Source organism: Helianthus annuus, chromosome 13 (assembly GCF_002127325.2).
Source record: "Helianthus annuus cultivar XRQ/B chromosome 13, HanXRQr2.0-SUNRISE, whole genome shotgun sequence".
In the NCBI taxonomy this organism is placed as follows: domain Eukaryota; kingdom Viridiplantae; phylum Streptophyta; class Magnoliopsida; order Asterales; family Asteraceae; genus Helianthus; species Helianthus annuus.
In genome coordinates this window covers 105,149,109-105,163,472 of record NC_035445.2, presented here as the reverse complement: position 1 = coordinate 105,163,472, position 14,364 = coordinate 105,149,109, and the positions used below count along the sequence as shown (strand labels likewise).

General features: G+C 36.6%; 1 protein-coding gene across 1 annotated transcript; it reads left to right on the top strand.

The window, feature by feature from the left end:
* Window positions 1-5,889: 5,889 nt before the first annotated feature.
* Window positions 5,890-8,759, top strand: LOC110898900 (cytochrome b6-f complex iron-sulfur subunit, chloroplastic). Its single transcript, XM_022145752.2, has 5 exons — window positions 5,890-6,118; window positions 6,227-6,471; window positions 7,314-7,431; window positions 8,233-8,415; window positions 8,507-8,759. Exons 1-5 carry the CDS (start codon window positions 6,089-6,091, stop codon window positions 8,606-8,608), a joined length of 678 nt encoding a protein of 225 aa, XP_022001444.1. The 5' UTR covers window positions 5,890-6,088; the 3' UTR covers window positions 8,609-8,759.
* Window positions 8,760-14,364: the final 5,605 nt, after the last annotated feature.

Sequence of the window (14,364 nt, the reverse complement as noted above, 5' to 3'; positions counted from 1 at the left end):
TCCCAAGTCAGCCAATGCATGGCTAACAGACATGTTTCCAATCAAACACGGGAGCGTAAAACTACCCGGATCTCCCATTTTTGTGGGCAGACGGTTTTGCAGAACGGCGGAACAAGTTTCATTCATCACCACACATGATATATCCTCGAGCTTTTGTTTATTCGAGAGGATATCCTTTAGGAATTTTGCATACTTTGGCATTTGGGCCAAGGCTTCAACAAACGGTATATTAATGTGTAGTTGCTTAAACAACTCAAGGAACTTACCGTATTGCTCTTCGTTCTTCTGTTTCTTCAGCCTGCCTGGACAAGGTACTGGTGGAGTGTAATCTTTGACCAGCTCCTGGACTTGTGCTGTACTTGTTGGGCGTAGCCTGGCTTGCACCTCGTCCGGTGTGTCAGTCGGGACCGCTTCAGTGATCGGTGATGAATCCGATATGACGGGTCCGGTAGTCTTTCCACTCCTGGTCATGATTGCATTCACATGCCCACCCGGGTTTGGTTCTGTATTGCCCGATAGACCACCTAGGGGCCTTTTAGACATCATCTGCGCTAGCTGACCAACCTGATTCTCGATATTCTGAATCGAGACTTTCTGACCCCTCATTTCTCCCTCGTTAGCTAGAAAACGATCTTCACTTTGTTGGTATCGTTTTTCGGAGCTAGAAAGAAGCTGAGCCATCATATCCTCCAGGTTGGAACTAAACTGAGGGGCCTGCTGCTGGGAGCTACTCCCAGTGCCCTGATTCTGATACGAATATGGACGCTGCTGGTAAGGTTGGTTGTATTGCTGGAACTGCTGACCCTGCTGTGGCGCTGGGGCACGCTGAGTGAACCCCAATGGGTTCTGATTACTTGTGTTCGCTCGCCCCCCAAAATTTGGGTGATTTCTCCAACCGGGATTATAGGTGTTGCTGTAGGGATTGTTCTGCGGCCTCACCTGATTACCCACAAAATCCACCTCTTCGTGGCCCTCATACACGACTCCCTGAAAGCATGCACCAGGCTCATGTAATACTCCACACTGGTCACATCACGAACCAGCTTGTGCAATCATCTGGGACTTATCGAATTTCGCTGCAAGAGCCGAGATTTGTGCAGTAATGGCCGTGTAGTCATCCACCGTGTGTGCTCCTGCGCGAGATGATGATGATGATGCTCGGCCTCTATCTCCTTCCCGACGCGAGCTGGATTTCAACGCAGCTTTTTCTATGATATCATACGCTTCAGTCGGCGTCTTAGTTCTTAGATCGCCTCCTGCGTTCACGTCTAATCGCTCCTGTGTGTGGTAACTGAGCCCCTGATAGAATGTCAAAACCAGCTGTCTCTTGGAGAAGCCATGATATGGAACATCAATCAACAGATCTTTAAATCTCTCCCAGGCCGCATGCAACGACTCTCCCTCGTCCTGGCGAAAGGAAACAATCCGGTTCCGTAGCTTGTTTGTTTTCTGAGGTGGAAAATATTTCTGCATAAACTGCTCCGCCAACTGATTCCAGGTCCTGATGGACCCGGCTGGAAGTGACATAAGCCAAGCTCTAGCTTTGTCACGCAACGAGAAAGGAAACAACCTCAACCGAATTGCATCCTCCGAAACACCTGTAATCCTAAATATCGAACAAATAGCAAGAAAAGTAGCGATATGCCTCCCGGGACCCTCATGCTCACGCCCGTCAAACTGTACTGAATTTTGCACCATGTTAATAATACCAGATCTAATTTCAAAAGTAGGTGCCATGACGCCTCTTTCTTCGTCCCCTGAGCTTTCGTCTTCAGAAAGTATCACCGACTCGTCGATCGCGTTTGCAATGCGTTGTGCAATGACACGTGACCTTTCTCGCGGCCTCTTACTTCTCCTAAGATTATGCGCTGGTTCGTCAGTCGGCTCAGCAACAGCGGGCGCGGGAGTTGAGGACATCAACCTGCAAACGAAAATTTGACACAATGAATATTTTATTAATATAATAATGCTGTTTTTTTGCTGTAAAGAAACAGCATATTATTTTAAATGGGCTGAAAATTTTATAAAAATCTGAAAATGGGCCCAAAATTTTATAAAAATTAAAGCAATGAAAATAATCGAATCGGCTAGTGTAAAGATGATTTTTAAGAGCCGAAAACTCAACGAATAAATAAATAATTAAATCCGGATTAGAACAAATAAATGGAACAAAAATTTACAAGTGTACAAAAGAATCACGAAAACGAATAAATTGAATTAAAAGCAAGAAATATTAACAAAATAAATAAACAAATAGATAATCAAGAAAATATTCATGAATATTAACTATTATATACACCGATAACACAATGACTCGGGTCGTTCCTAAAACTCGCCATTTCCCCGGCAACGGCGCCAAAAACTTGACGTGTGCACGACTACACATATTTTTACAATGCAATTACACACGATTTGGTTTTAAATTTATAAAAGTGATTATTACTTTTACATCAAAACACACACGAAAGAGGCAAGTGTACCCGTCATATATGTAGTAAAGTATCGGTAAGAACCAAGTATCGATCCAAGGAAATGGGCGGAGAAATAATACTAGACCTTTGTCACTAAACTACCGGTATAAACATAGGTTGTTTGATTTTTTAATAAACTAAAGTAAGCATAAACAAATACTTATAAAACATAGTAGAAAATAGATAAATAGCCTTGCTTAATACACAACCAAAGCATGTCAACTAAGTCGGTTTTGGCACTAGAAGCATTCGGTCAATTTTCCATTTTTAAGACAATTAGTATCCCTTTCGGGAATCCTAACATGACAATCATTCGGAAAGCTAAAACGATAAACACACTTTAACCACCTAAAATTGTTCTTTAACGTGCAATTGATAAATGTCTATGAAAATCTCTTAAAAATAAGTTAGTCATCCGTTAGGAGTTTTCTAACCTCACTTAAACAAGGAAAGCGACACCGATAAACACAATGCAACCACCGAGACAAGCATAAACTAGATTAAATCACAACCGAGTTCATTTTAAAAATCTTGCACATAAATTCACCAAGATAGCAATTTTGGCCTAAACTACTAACTAAGCTAACAAATCATGGCAAGAATTCATAACAACACCATTTAACCCGTTAAGGTCCTTACGTGACGGCAAGCTTTCTTGATTAACAATAATTACATTTTATTAAACCACTAACCATTTCTAGTATCATGGTGCCCACATTTTAACCAAGCTAAACTAGTTAACCAAGTTTAAAGTTTACTAATACATGATTAATTAAGCTTCATTTTTCAACTATCTCAACTAACCAAGTACCAATCATCCAACACAATTACTTATAATCAAGAAATCAATATCAATAACAAGGTTGCAAACTAATCATCAAAGATAATCATAGAAAATACTTCCAAATGTCATTACAAACAAAGATTAACATACTAATGGCTATAATCAAGCAAGGGATTGTTGTGTTTTTGCCCAAAGGATACAATAATACATAAATATTAATCTAAATGCTTGAAAGATTAACAAAGTTCTGGAAAGATTAGAAAACCAAACCATAAACAAGCATAAGATTAAGAATCTGGAAGATAACGAAGCTTATCGGCACAATGTGGCTTGAATCCGGGTGAAAGCAGAAGCCTCCGGAGCCTGAAAATCGCCAGAATCGCTCCCAAAATGTCCAAAGTTACGAGCAGAATGTTTCTGCAAGTTTTTATATAATTTCGATCTCGCACGGTCGTGCATCGTTCGCATGACCGTTCACTTTTTGAATTATTGGAGTTACTGTTCATGACATCAGCAGAGTTGACTGGTCTTCGGTCTCGCACGACCGTTCTTCCTGAGGCACGATCGTGCGTTTACAGGATCATGTTGCACGGACTGCTGCACTTGTCGTGCATTGCCGGGCTTTGGCTGAACATCGGATCCGCACGGGGTGCAATCGGACGCACGCCCGTGCATTACCGGAATATGCTTGCACACCGAGTCGCACCCTCGTTCACTGCCGGACTGTGCTGCATTCGTCGGAGATGCACGGTCGTGCATTAGGTCGCACGTCCGTTCCACTTGCCCAGGTCAGAATTCTAACAGAATGTCCACAACTTTGTCGTTTCGTCCGGAAAGTCCTCGTTTTCACTATCATCTTGTCTGGTATGCTGTTTTAGGCCTGTAAACAAAAGTATACATGATTAAGTATCCGAATGACGGTTTTACGGCCGAAAACACATAAAATGGGGATAAAATGGGGGACTAAAATATGTGTAAATTAGCGAATATCAGTCGTACATGAGACCAGGAGGCACAATTAGTGTCCAATACCTACTCCCGTTGGGAGTTTCGTATACATTACTAGGAACCGACTCTGCACGTTTAGATGAAACAAACAATTAAACAACATGATGTAATATACAAAGATGAGTATAAATATAATAACACTCAATACACGCATTTACCTATCACCTATGTATGCTTTTTAAAAATGCGATATTATGCACTTAAAATGGATAGGGGATATGCAAGCGCAATAAGACGACAATACACCTGTGTATATACAATATAAAATTCAAACTCCAATATTTATCCTATAACATACCTGATTTATACATATGTGTACAATCCGATCAAAACATAAAAAAAATAACTGGTAGAAGATGATTGTTATCGACATACATTTGTGTATCTAAAAAACAAAACTTACTGGTAAATCGACATTTATTAGTCTATATACCATCGTGATCATCATAATGCTAGTTCTGAGACAAAAATTAAACTATACACGAATAACAGAATCATACCAAAAAAACAACAACATATTTAATCTTTAAAATCGACAACAATTTTATAATATAAACAAAAAAAACAATAGAAATAGACATTGTACATGCACGCAACAGTTCAAACGGATCATGTATTTATGTTTAATAAAAGAACGACAAAAGATCAATAGAGCAAAAAACCTGGACGATTCATTGTTGTATAAAACACGTTATCGATTCCTACAATACGTTGTTCTTGGCTATTTGAGTTATTCTTGTGTGAGTCTTCCATCAGGGACGTCGTTTTGTGAATGTGAAGCTTTCAAAAAATTGACTTACGAAATTATTGTTCTTGTAAGGTTGGATAGAATCATGGAATAAAATTAAAAGATAATTCAGATTTTCCTAAATATAGGAACATGTAACTGAATATTGATTTGTAAAGAATAATAAATTCATAAAAAATAAATGTTATATTACAATCCTAGCCTTTTCATCTAAAAAATAAATGGATGGTTAGGATTAATTCACTAGGTTCACAAACAATGATGTTGTTCACTCATGAACCTAACCCTATTGCTATATCTTTAAAATACCCCATATATTGGACGAGTTAAATAAATATAATGTTATCGATTAACACGTACGGTCGTCAAGATCTGTATTTAAATGATAAATTCGATGTACTATTTACTTATTAAAATTTTAATTTGTTTTTTTAATTATTATTAGGTTAGAAACAAGTGTATTACATTTTATAGAACCAATGAAATATTATATGATTATTAATAAACGAAAAAAATAAAATAAATAGTAAATAAAAGAGATCCATAAAGTTTGTGATTTCATATAATTTTCTTATTTATGTATCCTATTATTAAATATTATATAACAAAATATTAAAAATATAATTTAACTAAATCTAATTTAAATGAAAATAAAAATTTGATTAAAAAGTTATTATCCTTATCTAAATCATATTTAGTTAAACTATTATTTAATAGGAAAAAGAAATTAGAAAATAAGATAAGAAGATTAATAATTCAAAGTTTGATTAAAAAATTATTATCTATATCTAAATTATATTTAGTTAAAGTATTCTTTAATAGGAAAAAAAAATTGTAAAATAAAATAAAAAGGGGTCAAGAATTTTATTTATTAGCATAGAAAGATTTGATTCTGAAACAGTAGTCATAAAAATCTAAGAAAAAGAAAAAAAAAGATGATATCTTGATTATGAAGATGTGGTTGTGCCACAAGTCTCCTCCTCCTCCTCCTCCATCCATCACAACTCTATCCATTCCTCATAAACCATTCTGACTTCAAATTCGTTTCAAATCTATTCCATCTTTTCTTGTTCTTCAATGGCTGCCTTTACTCTCTCTCCTGCTCAGGTAACTAAACTACCTTCCAATCATTTCATAAATATCTTGATCACCACGACCACCAACAGTTTGTTTGTTTGTTTGTTTCTGATTGGTTTATATAAAAAATATTGGCAGTTGAGATCGGGTAACAACAATGGAGGGTTCTTGCTGCCGACCCAAGGGCTAATGGCGAGCAAGAGGCAGCAGCTGGTGGGACGGGAAAGAGCGATGAAAGTGAGGTGCCAGGCGGCCAGCATCCCGGCTGATCGGGTTCCGGATATGGAGAAGAGGAAGTTGATGAATTTGTTGCTTCTTGGTGCTATTGGTCTCCCCACAACCGGGATGCTGCTTCCTTACACTTATTTCTTTGTTCCACCAGGGTGGGTTTCATCTCTTTCTTAGCTTCTTTTTAACTTATCAACCATGTCCTATGTTGTAGTAGAGTACAATTTAAAAGTTAGTTACATGTTTGAAATTAATAGGACGCAATAAGTATACTTACAAGTTGCACAGTATGCTAAGTTTTGAGTCAAACCCATTTTGTGCCAAAAGTTACTTGTTTTAATGACACAATAAGCCAAAACCATGAAACATAAGAGTAGTAATAATTTGGTTTGGTTCACTTTCAATTTTTTAATAGATTAAAATATCTTGCTAAGGCTATGCGGTATGGTGATGGTCCTCCCTTGGAGGATGATCCACCACGTAGATCGGGTGTGAGGATGGGGCAAAGAGGATGGAGCTAAGGAAATAGGAGGATGGACCTAATATATATATGTATATATTGTATGTATAGGCGTGTGAAAGAGAGGGAGGAATGTCGGCATCGTCTTCTTCTCGACGTTTAGGACGCCGCGGCGGGGGGGGGGGGGGATGGTGGGGATGGTGGCGCCGAAGCTCGACGGGGCGATGACGAACCCCACACCGCAAAGCTTAAGGGTTTAACTAAAACACTATTAAAAAATCAGATCATGAACACCCTTATATACGTGACAAACGTAAATACATGTTCTCATAATCTTGTCTTGATGCATGTTGCATAACATGTTTGTAGTAATTGAGGATACAAATGCATGTTCATACTAGAAGGCTACAAGTTATAAACATTTGTCTAGAACCATAATGGTGTACTAGAACCATGTGTTTCCCCTAATTGTTAAAAGGGACTTGTTTTTATACTAAGTTGTTCTTGTTGTTTTTGTTATGTGTTTCTGTGAAACAGTTCAGGTGGTTCCGGTGGTGGTACTCCGGCTAAGGACGCACTTGGAAACGATATTATTGCAACCGAATGGCTAAAGACCCATGGACCGGGTGACCGAACCCTTTCTCAAGGTCTAAAGGTACAACCTTGTTATCATGATAAGGAGCCCAATAAAACATCTAGTCAATGGTTATTTACCTACTCACCTTTTTAATCTAGGGAACAATCCACCCAATAGTAACTAATTTTTTTTAAATGTTTCACTAAACTCATTCAAAGCTTTTTTTTTTTTTTTTTCCTTCTAGAGTCACTTCATTAGGTTACATGAATTGAATCGTTTTCTCCACACAAGAGGTAATTTCTCTTGACCACTAGGCCAATGCCTAAATGCTTGTTCCAATCTCATATGGGTTGGGTTTTTTTTCTTCTTTTTTATAAATGTCAATTAGATTAAAAAAAATTAAATGAGACAAATGAAACTAATGTCAATTAGATTAAAAAAATTAAATGAGACAAATGAAACTAATATGAATCTTGGTTATTATTTAGTGTTTTTTCTTTCAAATTGACTTGAAATAGGTGGCAATTGTAAAGAAAAAAAATCACTAAAGAATAACCAAAGTTACGTAATTACTCAATTTAAGTCAAGCCAGTAAACAATATGTTTCACTTGACTCACTTAATTTAAAGCAAAAGATTAATATTTACAAAAAAAGTTATATAGGAAACCTTAATGAAAGTTGAGTGACTATAAAGGAACAAGAAATCTTTGAGTGACTTTAGTGGAACACTTATGAAACTTGGTTGTTGTTGTGTAAAGTCAACGTAATATAATATCTACTTTTATATGAATCGTTAGAGGTAAAGTCGAAGTAAACAATGTTTTTACCATGTTTTTGTCATCGTATTTTATCGACTTCTAAATCGTGAAAATTTGTAGGGAGACCCGACATACCTCGTGGTCGAGAATGACCGAACCTTAGCGACATATGGAATCAATGCAGTGTGCACTCATTTAGGGTGTGTGGTGCCATGGAACAAGGCAGAGAACAAGTTCATGTGCCCATGCCATGGTTCTCAATACAACAACCAAGGCAAAGTTGTTAGGGGTCCTGCTCCTCTGGTAAGAACCATTTCCTCATTGTTTTCTTACATGTACATGTTTAACCGCATAAAGTACAAGTAATGATGCATAATTTTTGAACTATGAACAGTCATTGGCATTGGCTCATGCTGATCTTGATGATGGAAAAGTTGTGTTTGTTCCATGGGTGGAGACTGATTTCAGAACTGGTGAGGCTCCATGGTGGTCTTAGAATCTTCCATCATTCTTGCATTGTTTGTTCTAGAAGCAAAATATATGTACACACAACTTCAACTTTTATTTCTTGTAATCAACAATTTTATAATTTTTTTCAAGGGCCCACCAATAATATATATACTTTATAAGTTTTTTTTCTTGTTTAATAACAATTGTTTATATTCTGAGTAAATTACAATTTGCCTCCTTGGGTCACGTTTTACTTTGCTTTCTTATTTCAATAGGGTCGGACCTATAGTACAACTGACGGCTTGGGCCTAGGGCCTCCAATATATAGCACCTTCACTTAAAATAAAATTAACATGCTAACTATTAATATTAGTACAAACATATTGTTTTAGATTTGTTTGATTCCTTATACAAGCAACAACTTTGTATTATAGTTGTGTTAGATTTTTGCTTGTTTCAAATACGAACAAAAGAGTATCGTTTATAATAATTAAAGAAGGAAAAAGGGCTCCAAAATTTCATTTCTTCTTGGGCCTTCAAAAAGGTTATAGAACGGCCCTGTGTTTCAAAAAATTTTGTACTACACCATGAGACTTGTATTTTCTTGCAATTTGACAAGCGTACGTCCATTATGTTAACCTTCCGTCCATGATGCATGTGAAATGACTTTTATACCCTTTTCTTCTTTCAATATGTGCCCATGTAGTTTCGTTATAATTACAATCACCCACCACCACCAATTTCATCAATTCGATGAAAAACAATCCGGAGTAACAACCTTGTTAAGACTATAATCATAATTATGTGGAATTCGGTGGATCGAAGAAGAAAAAAAGAACCAAGCAAACATACACACACACGTCAAGACAAACTCACAGTGAGATCGAATAGAGAAGCACAAAATTATCAAATTCACTATAAAAAAAAGGCAGAGAATTTGAATTTCAAACGGCAGCTAATTCCATTGCTCCTTCCACTTCACCTTCCTCCTAGAGTGCAAATGGTCCAATCATGCAACATATCTCCTACTGAGTCTTGCAGGGCCAATACCGAAGTAGGCCCGGATGAATTTTTCTTCGAATGGTCAACCGGATTCATCGTTGATCACCAGAAAAAGTACCATGGTCCATGGTCAAAGAAGCTTAAGTTAATCAAAAAATGTTCAATAACTCAAAAGCTTAAAGCTTCAAGATCTTATCTCAAATCTTTGTTTAACAAATCTGGTTGTAGTTCAGATGGATATCCATGCTTAATTGATAACTCACCTAGCATACTTCCAGAATGATATCTTATCCGGTTTAGGAACAACAAGAGTAGCATTTATAATTCCTGCAGCAACTACATCATCCGTAATCCGAGAAAACAAATAGAGGGTAAGTGTGTTGTTTGATTACCAGTGGAATTGAGAAGATGAATTGTTCTATTGTATTCAACTTTTATTGTGAGATATGCCAGATGAAGAGAGAGATTGAGAATGTTATCAGGAGGATGATGTATGGGAGTTATATATATAAAGTGACAATACCATATAATTATAATGGGGGTACGAATCACTTCTCTTTCGTGTGTATAAATATGACTACCGTTGTACATTATTAACTAACAATAATGCCACAAAACGTATAAAGATCATGTGGTAATTATGATTTTAAATTAATATAGGTTTACCCAACAAAACGTATAGTGATCATGTGTGTAATGAGACTTGTATTTTCTTGAAAAGTCAACAGACAAGGACTGAACATGTGAGACCTTGTATGTTGACCTAGTACCTAAGCAGTGCGCGTTTAAGTGTGACTGTTTGTTTTTGCGAGAAAAAGTGACGTCTGCCTATCTAAGGCTCTAACCCCATGCGTATAAACATTTGTATCAAGCTCGGCCTCTGTGTACAAACCTGAACGAACGGCAAAGTCCCGCATACTCATCCCAAACTCCTGGCCGGCCAGACAAAAAGTAATCTCGTGCACGACATGGTCCGGGTCCTCCACATAATCCTCCGGATGCGGCGCGTATATAAATGACGAAAGAAACTGGACCGTAATCTCACGATACGAGTCCTCCAACGCAGTCTGGAACAAACGCGCAAACGGAGCATCCAACCCAATAATCTCCCTCGCCCTCGTGGCCTCGTCCACAGTCTCCAGAAGCTCCCAATCAATTCCGACATGCCCCCTATCTCCATGGTGCGCAACTTCGCGCACCTCTGATGCCTATCTGACGCCAACAGGAACGTCAGATAACAATTTATAAAAACAAATATTATAATTTTAAAAACAAATATTTTAATTTTATTACAAATTTAAAAACAAATTAAAAACAATTTTCAAATATAATTTTATAATAAATTAAAAATCAATTTATAATAACAAATATTATAATTTTAAAAACAAATATTTTAACTTTATAACAAATTTAAAAAAAGTTTTTTTAAAAACAATGTTTATTTTTAAAAACAATTTTATAATTTAAAAGGAGGGGGGGTGGTTGCAAAGCGCCGCGCTTTGGGCTAAGCTGGGTGCTTTACCCCTTCTGTGTTTCAAAAAAACCCACCAACAGCATGGATCAGCCCCAAATCGATCCAAAACACAATTAAATATTCACAGATAGCACAACGGAAATATTGGAGTAAAATTACTATTACAAATCAAAAGTTCGAAGTTCGAAGTAATAATACAAAACGGCTTGTAAAGTAAAGATCCACAGGCGGATCATAAAATATACAAAATGAGATCAACAGACTAATAGGCTTATGGAAAGGAGTTGCAAATTCCTCTTTTAGCAATACCGAGCAGCTTCCAGCATATTTACGTATTTGTACCTGTAGTTTAGTCTTTTGAAAATACGTCAGTTTTCACTGTAAAATACAATCAACCGACACGTTTTTAAAAACATTTCAAAATTGATTTAAGTGCACAAGGCACATGAAAATCTTTAATAACTTGGGACAATTCAAAATGATCTTGTATATAGTTTTACATATCTGTCAATACATATGGGGCCCAGTACTAAACACCGAGACATGATTAACTGAGACACCACTTAAACATACAAAGGGGTATCCCCCAATCAACGGGTAAGAAAACATTTTTAATAAGCATTGGCATCTGACGGGTGTATGCCTACACCCCGTGCACAGTCGTGGCCATTAGTACTTAAATGAGCCATGGATATCCAAGTCACAGTAGCGTTAACTCCCAATGTTTAAGTTATCAGATAAAACATATTAAAACGGGTTATGAAGATTTTGTAGCCACAATCCGGCATATGATCCCATATTCGACCAGGCGGTAATAATTTACCGTATCCCAAACCCGTATAGGGAAAATAGGTTAAGAGTATTTACCTGAGCTAATACTTGATACAAATGCAAGGTTTATAGTAACTCATCCGTATTCAATTAAATAAGCGTAGGTAACAATCTAGTGAAAGGCTCTAGTCTGAAATGATGGTATAAAACCAATTAGAATGCTAACGGATCTTATTTAAGTCGTAAACTTAGACCGACTAGCTTAAAGTATTAAAAACGGTATGATACGTTCGATTAAGCGATGACCGGAATAGAATGTAGTTTAAACCCAACAAGTACTAAGACTTGTATAATATGGGTAAACTAATAACATTCTCGAATTTGAGATAAAAATGATAAGGTTAAACCCGTTTCGGTAAACTTATGTAAACTAGGTACGTAAGTCTAACCGTACGCGTATAAGCGATAACGGGTAATCGGATGAGTCATGAACAAGTTCCATATGCCAATATACTTTAAACAAGTTATAATATCAGTAGGATATCAACTTGTACGCCCGTTAAGGTTTTAAAACCAAATTATGCCTCATAAGGACGTTTTGGTCATTTTGCGATGTATAAAAAGAATTTGCATATAAATTGATTTTATGACCATAAACATTCTGGAAAAATAATTAAATTGTGATATAATACCAATAGGATAACAAACATATGTGTGTTATATAGTTTAAGACCAAACTATGCACCGTAGGGGCATTTTGGTCATTTCACACATAGTTTGAAAGCTTATTTGGGATTTTGAGTTTATAACATGTATCTACTATAAAAATATTTTAAATAAGTTATAAAATTAGTAGGTAACAAGTCTTGGTTGATAAATATGGTTTAAAACCATATTATGCGCCAAAAGGGGGTTTAAATCGTTAAATGATGATATTTGCGATCTTATGTCAAAACAGAAGTTATGACCAGGCTTATATTGTTAAAATAGGTTATTTAATATAACATATCAGTAGGTAAAAAAGTTTTGTATGAAAATCATGATTAAAACCATTTTAAGTACCATAAGGGCATTTTCGTCATTTAAGGACATAATACAAGAACTTGTACTTAAACTTAGATTATAAACTGACTTGATATCCCAAATAATTCTAATTATGATATTATATTAGTAGGTAATGAGTTTGGTATAAGAAATTATGTTTAAAACTATTCTAAGTGCCGAAAGGGCATTTAGGTCAATTAAAACATAATTTACGATATTATACAAAAAACTCAGTTTATGATCAGTTTAGTAACATCATTATAAGTTAATTACTTTAACATATCAGTACATAACTCATTTGCAAGTCTATTAGTGATTAAAACCTTGTTTTTAATAAAAAGGGCAAAATAGTCAAAGTATCACATAATAACGGAAACTTGCATAAAACTCAGATTACTATTATGATCATGTAATATGACCTCAGAGGGTTCTGCTACATTATTTTACGATCATAATGGAACCTTAAATCAGTAGCAAACTTTTATCCTCAAAACAAGTACCTATTCTCACGCCGGAGGGTGGTTACGAGGAGAACCCCCTATTCCCCTCCTTGTAACGAGCTTAAGTGGGTGTGTTTAGTGTTTTGCAGGATCATCATCACCACAGCTTGGAGGAGACAAAGAAGATTAACCTTATTTGTCGAGGCACAAACCACAAACTAATCACCAGATTAGTTTGGTGTTTCTTCAGAGTGGTATGTATGAATACTATGATTGGTTAGCTATTAACTTATTAGTTATTACGGTATTTAACTCATTAGAATACTATGATTTTGTCATTACCATAATTGCGTTGTTTATGAAATACTACATTTTTTGTCATTTTCGTAATTGTATTGTTTATCGTTAAAGCACATGGGTACATTTTTCGAGCTCGAATAGGGTACGTGAATTCTCAGAGACGCCACTGATTTTGAGAGTTCGGCCCTACTAAATTTTTTATTCAAGCTCCTTCACTGTCACCACGTGTGCTACCCATTTGTTGACCCCTTAAACATATACAACACAATAAAGAATCCATTTCTCACTTAACCAACTTCAATATCAATGCTACTACCCAACAAAGTGGAGCAACCAACGAGGCCTGAAAACTGCCTTTTCCACCACTTGTTAAAAAAAAACACCAGGAAAGCGACTCTTCAGCTTCCTTGGTTCACCCGCATCCTGTTTTCCACTTTGTCATTTCGTCCAACACATGTGTCCATCTATTTATACTCATTTCCACACACACACGTATGCCACCACCTCTCAACTCCCACACGACCCAACATGAGTGGTGAAGCCGTACGTAAAGCTTGGGTTGTGGCCGCTAGCATCGGGTCGATCGAGGCGTTGAAGGATCAAGGCGTGGCACGTTGGAACGGACCGCTTATGGAACTTCAACAACATGCCAAAACCATGCTCATGTGTTCATGTCTTAATGCTAGTGTGGATCTGTCTAGCCTATCTTTTTTTGCTGGTGCTAAACACTATTCTTGTTCTCCGGTGGTGACGGTGGTAGCGGGGGAGGAC